Source organism: Salmo salar, chromosome ssa26, assembly GCF_905237065.1.
Source record: "Salmo salar chromosome ssa26, Ssal_v3.1, whole genome shotgun sequence".
NCBI lineage: Eukaryota > Metazoa > Chordata > Actinopteri > Salmoniformes > Salmonidae > Salmo > Salmo salar.
The window spans coordinates 52,145,241-52,156,179 of record NC_059467.1 but is presented as its reverse complement, the minus strand read 5'-3'; the positions used below and the strand labels follow the sequence as shown (position 1 = coordinate 52,156,179).

The 10,939-nt window shown below is 51.8% G+C and overlaps 1 protein-coding gene across 1 annotated transcript in view; it reads left to right on the top strand.

Annotated features, from left to right (window-relative positions):
- The window catches only part of slc9a5 (solute carrier family 9 member A5), a 105,143-nt gene extending 97,379 nt beyond the window's left edge, over positions 1–7,764 (top strand). The window contains exons 13-17 of the mRNA XM_045708756.1: positions 726–852; positions 1,443–1,592; positions 4,508–4,580; positions 5,896–6,027; positions 6,154–7,764. Coding sequence (XP_045564712.1) covers positions 726–852; positions 1,443–1,592; positions 4,508–4,580; positions 5,896–6,027; positions 6,154–6,749 — 1,078 coding nt within the window. The 3' untranslated portion in view covers positions 6,750–7,764. The remainder of the gene's footprint in view (positions 1–725; positions 853–1,442; positions 1,593–4,507; positions 4,581–5,895; positions 6,028–6,153) is intronic.
- The last annotated feature ends 3,175 nt before the right edge of the window (positions 7,765–10,939 follow it).

Sequence of the window (10,939 nt, the reverse complement as noted above, 5' to 3'; positions counted from 1 at the left end):
TGTCTTTATGTCTCTGTCCTCCCTACAGGAGAGAGAACGGTAGTGGAGTCTGTCTTTATGTCTCTGTCCTCCCTACAGGAGAGAGAACGGTAGTGGAGTCTGTCTTTATGTCTCTGTCCTCCCTACAGGAGTCTGTCTTTATGTCTCTGTCCTCCCTACAGGAGTCTGTCTTTATGTCTCTGTCCTCCCTACAGGAGAGAGAACGGTAGTGGAGTCTGTCTTTATGTCTCTGTCCTCCCTACAGGAGAGAGAACGGTAGTGGAGTCTGTCTTTATGTCTCTGTCCTCCCTACAGGAGTCTGTCTTTATGTCTCTGTCCTCCCTACAGGAGTCTGTCTTTATGTCTCTGTCCTCCCTACAGGAGTCTGTCTTTATGTCTCTGTCCTCCCTACAGGAGTCTGTCTTTATGTCTCTGTCCTCCCTACAGGAGAGAGAACGGTAGTGGAGTCTGTCTTTATGTCCCTGTCCTCCCTACAGGAGTCTGTCTTTATGTCTCTGTCCTCCCTACAGGAGAGAGAACGGTAGTGGAGTCTGTCTTTATGTCTCTGTCCTCCCTACAGGAGAGAGAACGGTAGTGGAGTCTGTCTTTATGTCTCTGTCCTCCCTACAGGAGTCTGTCTTTATGTCTCTGTCCTCCCTACAGGAGTCTGTCTTTATGTCTCTGTCCTCCCTACAGGAGAGAGAACGGTAGTGGAGTCTGTCTTTATGTCTCTGTCCTCCCTACAGGAGAGAGAACGGTAGTGGAGTCTGTCTTGACCTCCAGGTAATTGACAACGTGCCGGGAGCTAAGGTGGAGGAGGAGTCAGAAACGCATCACTTCCTGGCTGGGAACCTGTACAAACCCAGGAGACGGGTACGGCCCTGTCAGCACTGTCACACGCACGCACGCACGCACACACACACACACACACACACACACACACACACACACACACACACACACACACACACACACACACAACCCTCCTCATCGCTCTCTACGGGCCTCTCGCGCTAGACCGTCTGTATAGAATGGGACATAATATACATTCCAGCATCAGCAGTACTTACTCTCCAAAACAATTGTCACATCAAAGTCAGTCCTGTAACTCTCTCTGTTCCTCCCCTCTCCTCTCCCCTCTCCTCTCTCTCTCTCTCCTCTCCCTCCTCTCTGTCCCCTCCTCTCTCCTCTCTCTCCCCTCCCCTCTCCTCTCTCTCCCCTCCCCTCTCCTCTCTGTCCCCTCCTCTCTCCCCTCCTGTCTCCTCTCCTGTCTCTCCCCTCCTCTCTCCCCTCTCTCTCTCCTCTCTCTCCCCTCTCTCTCCCCTCCTCTCTCTCCCCTCCTCTTTCCTCTCTCCCCTCCTCTCTCTCCTCTCCTCTCTCTCCCCTCCTCTCTCTCCTCTCCTCTCTCTCCTCTCCTCTCTCTCCCCTCCTCTCTCTCCCCTCCTCTCTCCCCCCGTCCATAGTACCAGTCCCACTACAGCAGACACTTCATGACAGTGGGGGACCACGAGCGTCAGGACAGAGAGATCTTCCAGAGAAATATGAAGAGTCGAATGGAGACATTCAAGACCACCCGACACAAACGCCACAAGAAGGACCGCAGCCAGAAAAAGGCAGGGACTCCTACATCTCACATCTCTCCGCTTTACTGTATCTATTGTTACATAGGTTACTGTTCTGTTATTATCTCTGTGTAACTTCAGCAGGGAGCCAGGATAAGGGGGAGACTTTAGCATCTCTAAAATAAACGATTGGATTGGGTTGTCTGTACTGGGTTTTAGTGGTATAGCCAGGGCCTTCAGCGGTATATAGCCAGGTCCTTCAGCGGTATAGCCAGGGCTTTCAGCGGTTTAGCCAGGTCCTTCAGCGGTATAGCCAGGGCCTTCAGCGGTATAGCCAGCGGTTTAGCCAGGTCCTTCAACGGTATAGCCAGCGGTATAGCCAGGTCCTTCAGCGGTATAGCCAGGTCCTTCAGCGGTATAGCCAGGTCCTTCAGCGGTATAGCCAGGGCTTTCAGCGGTTTAGCCAGGTCCTTCAGCGGTATAGCCAGGTCCTTCAGCGGTATAGCCAGGTCCTTCAGCGGTATAGCCAGGGCCTTCAGCGGTATAGCCAGGGCTTTCAGCGGTATAGCCAGGTCCTTCAGCGGTATAGCCAGGTTTCAGCGGTTTAGCCAGGGCCTTCAACCGTATAGCCAGGTTTCAGCGGTTTAGCCAGGGCCTTCAACGGTATAGCCAGGTCCTTCAGCGGTATAGCCAGGTCCTTCAGCGGTATAGCCAGGTCCTTCAGCGGTATAGCCAGGTCCTTCAGCGGTATAGCCAGGGCCTTCAGCGGTGTAGCCAGGTCCTTCAGCGGTATAGCCAGGTCCTTCAGCGGTATAGCCAGCGGTATAGCCAGGTCCTTCAACGGTATAGCCAGGTCCTTCAGCGGTTTAGCCAGGTTCTTCAGTGGTTTAGCCAGGTCCTTCAGCGGTATAGCCAGGTCCTTCAGCGGTGTAGCCAGGTCCTTCAGCGGTATAGCCAGGTCCTTCAGCGGTTTAGCCAGGGCCTTCAGCGGTTTAGCCAGGTCCTTCAACGGTATAGCCAGGTCCTTCAGCGGTATAGCCAGGTCCTTCAGCGGTATAGCCAGGTCTTTCAACGGTATAGCCAGGTCCTTTAGCGGTATAGCCAGGGCCTTCAGCGGTATAGCCAGGTCCTTCAACGGTATAGCCAGGTTTCAGCGGTTTAGCCAGGGCCTTCAACGGTATAGCCAGGTCCTTCAGCGGTATAGCCAGGGCTTTCAGCGGTATAGCCAGGTCCTTCAGCGGTATAGCCAGCGGTATAGCCAGGGCCTTCAGCGGTTTAGCCAGCGGTTTAGCCAGGTCCTTCAGCGGTATAGCCAGGGCCTTCAGCGGTATAGCCAGGTCCTTCAGCGGTATAGCCAGCGGTATAGCCAGGGCCTTCAGCGGTATAGCCAGGTCCTTCAGCGGTTTAGCCAGGTCCTTCAGCGGTGTAGCCAGGTCCTTCAGCGGTGTAGCCAGGTCCTTCAGCGGTATAGCCAGCGGTATAGCCAGGGCCTTCAGCGGTATAGCCAGGGCCTTCAACGGTATATAGCCAGGTCCTTCAGCGGTTTAGCCAGCGGTTTAGCCAGGTCCTTCAGCGGTATAGCCAGCGGTTTAGCCAGGGCCTTCAGCGGTATAGCCAGGGCCTTCAGCGGTATAGCCAGGTCCTTCAGCGGTATAGCCAGGTCCTTCAGCGGTATAGCCAGGTCCTTCAGCGGTATAGCCAGGTCCTTCAGCGGTATAGCCAGGTCCTTCAGCGGTATAGCCAGGTCCTTCAGCGGTATAGCCAGGGCCTTCAACGGTGTAGCCAGGTCCTTCAGCGGTGTAGCCAGGTCCTTCAGCGGTATAGCCAGGTCCTTCAGCGGTATAGCCAGCGGTATAGCCAGGTCCTTCAACGGTATAGCCAGGTCCTTCAGCGGTTTAGCCAGGTTCTTCAGTGGTTTAGCCAGGTCCTTCAGCGGTATAGCCAGGTCCTTCAGCGGTGTAGCCAGGTCCTTCAGCGGTTTAGCCAGGGCCTTCAGCGGTATAGCCAGGTCCTTCAGCGGTTTAGCCAGGTCCTTCAGCGGTTTAGCCAGGTCCTTCAGCGGTATAGCCAGGTCCTTCAGCGGTATAGCCAGGGCCTTCAGCGGTTTAGCCAGGTCCTTCAGCGGTATAGCCAGGGCCTTCAGCGGTATAGCCAGGTCCTTCAGCGGTATAGCCAGGTCCTTCAGCGGTATAGCCAGGTCCTTCAGCTGTATATAGCCAGGTCCTTCAGCGGTATATAGCCAGGTCCTTCAGCGGTATATAGCCAGGTCCTTCAACGGTATATAGCCAGGGCCTTCAGCGGTATAGCCAGCGGTGTAGCCAGCGGTGTAGCCAGCGGTGTAGCCAGCGGTATAGCCAGCGGTATAGCCAGCGGTTTAGCCAGCGGTATAGCCAGCGGTATAGCCAGCGGTTTAGCCAGCGGTTTAGCCAGCGGTATAGCCAGCGGTATAGCCAGCGGTTTAGCCAGCGGTATAGCCAGCGGTATAGCCAGCGGTTTAGCCAGCGGTATAGCCAGCGGTATAGCCAGCGGTATAGCCAGCGGTATAGCCAGCGGTTTAGCCAGCGGTATAGCCAGCGGTATAGCCAGCGGTTTAGCCAGCGGTATAGCCAGCGGTATAGCCAGCGGTATAGCCAGCGGTTTAGCCAGCGGTATAGCCAGCGGTATAGCCAGGGACCAGGATGTTCTCTGTTGCGGAAGGGAGAAATACAAAGTAATTAGAAGATGCTCGTGGGAGGAGCTATAGGAGGATGACCTTATGTTATTGGCTGGAATGGAATCAACGGAATGGGATCAAACACATGGAAACAACATGTTAGACTCCGTTTCCATTTATTCCATTCCAGCTGTTACAACGAGCCTGTCCTATAGCTCCCTCCCACCAGCCTCCTCTGGAATGAATGAGATGGTTTCCTGTGGGTCCTGCCTGTGATAGACATTATAACTGGTGTTTTCTCTCCGTCCTACAGCGAAGAGGATCGGACGTAAAAGAACCGGACCTCAACGACAAACCTCGACGGAACGTCAGCTGGCAAGACAAAGGTGAGTCGCTCACTGACACACACACTGGAAAGAGAGTCTGGATTTCAATATCATTCCATCATAACCTGTGTTCCCCGTTCTCTCAAACTATTTCTGTGGGCTTCTGGACTCTAGGGCTACATTCCAATATCCACACTAGTAGTACATTATCTAGGATGCTCAGGCATAACATGGGTTCACACTAGGTAGTATGCAAGTGTGGACACTGAGACAGAGCATAGGAGTTGGTAAAAATAAAATATATTTGCCTCAGATCCTGTGGTGGTGCATTGTGGGTACTGTAGTGTTCATATGTCTATGATGCCACCTCAGATCTTATGGTGGTGCATTGTGGGTACTGTAGTGTTCATGTGTCTGTGATGCTGCCTCAGATCCTGTGGTGGTGCATTGTGGGTAATGTAGTGTTCGTGTGTCTGTGATGCCCCCTCAGATCCTGTGGTGGTGCATTGTGGGTAATGTAGTGTTCATGTGTCTGTGATGTCCCCTCAGATCCTATGGTGGTGCATTGTGGGTACTGTAGTGTTCATGTGTCTATGATGCCGCCTCAGATTCTGTGGTGGTGCATTGTGGGTACTGTAGTGTTCATGTGTCTATGATGCCGCCTCAGATCCTGTGGTGGTGCATTGTGGGTACTGTAGTGTTCATGTGTTTATGATGCCGCCTCAGATCCTGTGGTCGTGCATTGTGGGTACTGTAGTGTTCATGAGCCTATGATGCCGCCTCAGATCATATGGTAGTGCATTATGGGTATTGTAGTGTTCATGTGTCTGTGATGTTCCCTTAGATCCTGTGGTGGTGCATTGTGGGTACTGTAGTGTTCATGTGTCTGTGATGCCCCCTCAGAGCCTGTTGAGGTGCATTGTGGGTACTGTAGTGTTCATGTGTCTGTGATGTCCCCTTAGATCCAGTGGTGGTGCATTGTGGGTACTGTAGTGTTCATGTGTCTATGATGCCCCCTTGGAGCTTATGAAGGTGCATTGTGGGTACTGTAGTGTTCAAGTGTCTATGATGCCCCCTCAGAGCTTATGAAGGTGCATTGTGGGTACTGTAGTGTTCATGTGTCTGTGATGCCGCCTTAGATCCTGTGGTGGTGCATTGTGGGTACTGTAGTGTTCATGTGTCTGTGATGCCCCCTCGGAGCTTATGAAGGTGCATTGTGGGTACTGTAGTGTTCATGTGTCTGTGATGCCCCCTCGGAGCTTATGAAGGTGCATTGTGGGTAATGTAGTGTTCATGTGTCTGTGATGCCCCCTCAGATCCTGTGGTGGTGCATTGTGGGTACTGTAGTGTTCATGTGTCTGTGATGCCCCCTCAGATCCTGTGGTGGTGCCAGTGGAGTCGGAGGATGAGAAGGGGGAACACTTGGAGCCAGAGAAGGAGGAGGACGTTGGCATCACCTTTGTGGCTCGAAAAGTTCCAGATACGCCTAAAGAACGACCCAAATCTGGTAAGGACACATCGACACAGGAGAGACTAGAAACCTCAGAAAATAACCCGGTGTCCCTGTCTAAACACTGTACTAATACAGTATCCTGACTGTATGCTCCTCTGTCTGACCTGTGTCCTGTCTCAGTCCCGGCTGGTCTGGAGGTGTGTCAGAGCCCCTCCGTGGGCCCTCCGTCCCCCACCTGCGGCGAGCGGAACCTGCCCTGGAAGGGCGGTATTGGAACCCTGCCGGTGTGTGTTTCCATGGAGGCCACTAAAATCATCCCCATAGACCTACAGCAGGCCTGGAACCAAAGCATTTCCTCCTTAGAGAGCCTGGGCTCCCCGCCGGGCCCCGTAGAGCCTTTACACCCCCGGGTCAGCGCCCTGTCCAGGATGGGTGGGCCCCGTCCTGTCTCATACTCCGGCAGTGGAGTTAGCGGGTCTGGTTTTGGATCCAGAGGTTCTGGGTCGATAGTGGCTCAGGGAATCGCTCGGTTTGAGTTCCCTCCAGGAGGAGAGGAGAAGGAAGAGGAAGATGGTGCCTTGCCTGACCAGGAGCAAGAGCTGCAGCCTCTCATGTCCTCCTCTGTCAGGCCCCCTGGGCCCCCTGGGCCCCCTCCCCCCCTGGCCCAGGGTCTAGGGAGGAAGAGGAACCCCTGTGTGTACCTGAGGAGCCTGGTCACAGCGCCCCCTCCTGGCAGTGAGTCGCTGGCGCGCAGCAGAGGACCCACTCAGCTGTAATGGCTTCCTAACTACATCTCTGGTTACAGTTGATCTAGGATCAGCCGACTCAACCAAGTCCTAACCAATACCGCTAGGGAGAACAACACAAGACTGATTTCAAATCAGCTTTTAATGGGCAATCATCTTCCCTCACTGCCTCACACACTCCGACATCAATAACACACACGCACGCACACACACACACGCACGCACGCACACACACACACCAATAACACACGCACGCACGCACACACACACACACACACACACACACACACACACACACACACACTCATCTCCTTCAGTAACTCTGGATCCACAGTCTCTATAGATTCAGACATACATTACACACACACACACACACACACATTACACACACACACACACACACACACACACACACACACACACACACACACACACACACACACACACACACACACACACACACACACACACACTCATCTCCTTCAGTAACTCTGGATCCAGAGTCTCTATAGATTCAGACATACATTACAAACACACACACAGGATGTTGGACTAACACAGCCATGATGTCATTGAGGGAAGTATAATGAGCATGCCCAAAATAGCACCCTATTCCCTATATAGTGCACTACTTTTGACCAGGGCCCCATAGGGAATAGGGTGCCATTTGGGAGACGAAGGCTGAGAGTTTTGATGTGGCAGCTGGTACAGTCACAGATAGACAGACACAGTGCATTGTGGTCCAGATTTGGGGCTGTCCGTCCATGTGGTAAAACACTACCAGTTTTCATATTATGCATTTCTATCCCCCCCCCCCACCAAACTCCCTGCAGGGGTTCAGGTTCTGCATTGTCTGTTTCCTACACTTGAATATAAGTCAATGTCAAGATGTAATCCGATTTGGAAAGATATGTCTGTCTGTAGCCGGACCGCCACATTACCCAGGCCTTATGGGGTGTATCCATCTAACGCTCCATTTAACCCCCAGCCCTCTCCTCTCCTCTCCTCTCCTCTCCTCTCCTCTCCTCTCCTCTCCTCTCCTCTCCTCTCCTCTCCTCTCCTCTCCTCTCCTCTCCTCTCCTCTCCTCTCCTCTCCTCTCCTCTCCTCTCCCTCTCCTCTCTCCCTCTCCTCTCCTCTCCCTCTCCCTCCCTCTCCCTCTCCTCTCCTCTCCTCTCCTCTCCCTCTCCTCTCCTCTCCTCTCCTCTCCTCTCCTCTCCTCTCCTCTCCTCTCCTCTCCTCTCCTCTCCTCTCCTCTCCTCTCCTCTCCTCTCCTCACCTCTCCTCACCTCACCTCACCTCTCTTCTCCTCCCCTGTCCCTGTCCTCTCCTTCTCCTCCTTCTCCTCTCTTCTCCTCTCCTCTCCTCTCCTCTCCTCTCCTCTCCTCTCCTCTCCTCACCTCTCTTCTCCTCCCCTGTCCTCTCCTTCTCCTTCTCCCTCTCCTCTCCTCTCCTCTCCCTCTCCTCTCCTCTCCTCTCCTCTCCTCTCCTCTCCTCTCCTCTCCTCTCCTCTCCTCTCCTCTCCTCTCCTCTCCTCTCCTCACCTCTCCTCACCTCACCTCTCTTCTCCTCCCCTGTCCTCTCCTTCTCCTTCTCCTTCTCCTCTCCTCTCCTCTCCTCTCCTCTCTATAATATATAATATATATTTATATACTTTTTTTTTTTACCCCCCTTTTTTCTCCCTAATTATGATCTTGCCTCATCGCTGCAACTTTCCAATGTTCTCGGGAGAGATGAAGGCGGAGTCATGCGTCCTCCGAAACATGACCCGCCAAACCTCGCTCTTTAAGGGCACCCGAGTGGCGCAGCGGTCTAAGGCACTGCATCTCAGTGCTAGAGACGTCACTACAGACCCTGGTTCGATTCCAGGCATTATCACAACCGGCCGTGATTGGGAGTCCCATAGGGCGGCGCACAATTAGCCCAGCGTCGTCCAGGTTAGGATTTGGCAGAGGTAGGCCGTGATTGTAAATAAGAATTTGTTCTTAACTGACTTGCCTAGTTAAATAAAGGTTAAATAAAGGTTACACACATAATAGTTTTTTTTATTACCAACAACACCCATCAGGTTAACCCGGAAGCCAGCCGCACCAATGTGTCGGAGGAAACACAGTTTAACTGACGACCGGGGTCAGCCCGCAGGCACCCGGCCCACCACAAGGAGTCGCTAGAGCGCGATGAGCAAAGTAAAGCCCCTCCGGCCAAACCCTCCCAAAACCCGGACGACGCTGGTCCAATTATGCGCCGTCCTATGGGACTCCCAATCACGGCCGGTTGTGATAAAGCCTGGAATCGAACCAGGGTCTGTAGTGACGCCTCTAGCACTGGGAGGCCACTCGGGAGGGAGGGAGGGAGGGAGGGAGATCAAAGAGGGGAGAAGATAGGGCTGAAAGCACCAACTTTATAAACTTCCTAAACACCAGCCCAGAGAGAGTGTTGTTGATTGATGACCGGATCCTGGTCCCTGATTGGTTTGTGCTCTGTTACCCAACTCCTATGGTCATGGTCAGGCCAAACAGCAATAACAACAACCATAGGACTTGACAAGACACAAGCAGATATGAGACCCAGTCCACAGGGCCACGCAGGCACGCCCAGTCCACAGGACCCAGCCACAGCAAGTCACGGCCAGCAGGACCAGGAGGGACCCAGGCCATGAGATTATCAGATCCATGAAAGTCTCTAATTTCATACATTTCCCAAACCCCAGCCTAGATCCAGCATCGATGCTTGATGACCATAGCCTGGTCCCAGATCTGTTTGTGCGGTCTTCAGACCTGGCTATGCAGACCTACTCCTCTCATCCCCTCTGTAGTGATGAACCTGGACGGTCAGGAAGACTAAGGGAGAGAGACAGTATTGAATATTCCTCTCATCCCCTCTGTAGTGATGAACCTGGACGTCAGGAAGACTAAGGGAGAGAGACAGTATTGAATATTCCTCTCATCCCCTCTGTAGTGATGAACCTGGACGGTCAGGAAGCCTAAGGGAGAGAGACAGTATTGAATATTCCTCTCATCCCCTCCGTAGTGATGAACCTGGACGGTCAGGAAGACTAAGGGAGAGAGACAGTATTGAATACTCCTCTCATCCCCTCTGTAGTGATGAACCTGGACGTCAGGAAGACTAAGGGAGAGAGACAGTATTGAATATTCCTCTCATCCCCTCTGTAGTGATGAACCTGGACGTCAGGAAGCCTAAGGGGAAGACACAGTATTGAATATGATGTATTTTTAACCCACTAGTCCATGCGATTCATCAGGGAGGACTTTCTCTGTTTCTCTCATCATGTACAGTCAGAGCACGTCAATCATAGCCTTGCCTCCTAATTGGCATCCCTAACCCCTATATAGTGCACTACTATAGGTCCTATGGGGCTCTGGTCAAAAGTAGTGCACTATATTGGCAACAGGGAATGCGATTTGGGATATACACCCTAAAGAATCTCCCTTTCCCCTCCTTAGTGACTTTAAAAGCAGCACTTGACTTTTTAATCCCTCTCTCTGTGTGTCCTTTATGTCCTGTGTCATCCCAATGCAGCCGTGTGTAAAGGCTAGGCACGTTGCTTTATATTTATCAATGTTTCTCTTATATAAAAGTACAGAAGACATTTTCTTTGTAAATGCTACTTTAAAAAACAAACTTAAAACAAACTTTTGCCGAATTGTTTTTTATTAAAAATGACCAAAGTTTGTATGAGAGTTAAAGTCACTATGTCTTTTAATGTGATGACGTCATCCATTGCCTTAGTCTGTTATGTTTTATACTGTAACTGTTACATTTAGAGGGATTCATGCTGATTTTAGGGTTTAATGGGCTTTAGAGGGATTCATGCTGATTTTAGGGTTTAATGGGCTTTAGAGGGATTCATGCTGATTTTAGGGTTTAATGGGCTTTAGAGGGATTCATGCTGATTTTAGGGTTTAATGGGCTTTAGAGGGATTCATGCTGATTTTAGGGTTTAATGGGCTTTAGAGGGATTCATGCTGATTTTAGGGTTTAATGGGCTTTAGAGGGATTCATGCTGATTTAGGGTTTAATGGGCTTTAGAGGGATTCATGCTGATTTTAGGGTTTAATGGGCTTTAGAGGGATTCATGCTGATTTTAGGGTTTAATGGGCTTTAGAGGGATTCATGCTGATTTTAGGGATTAATGGGCTTTAGAGGGATTCATGCTGATTTTAGGGTTTAATGGGCTTTAGAGGGATTCATGCTGATTTTA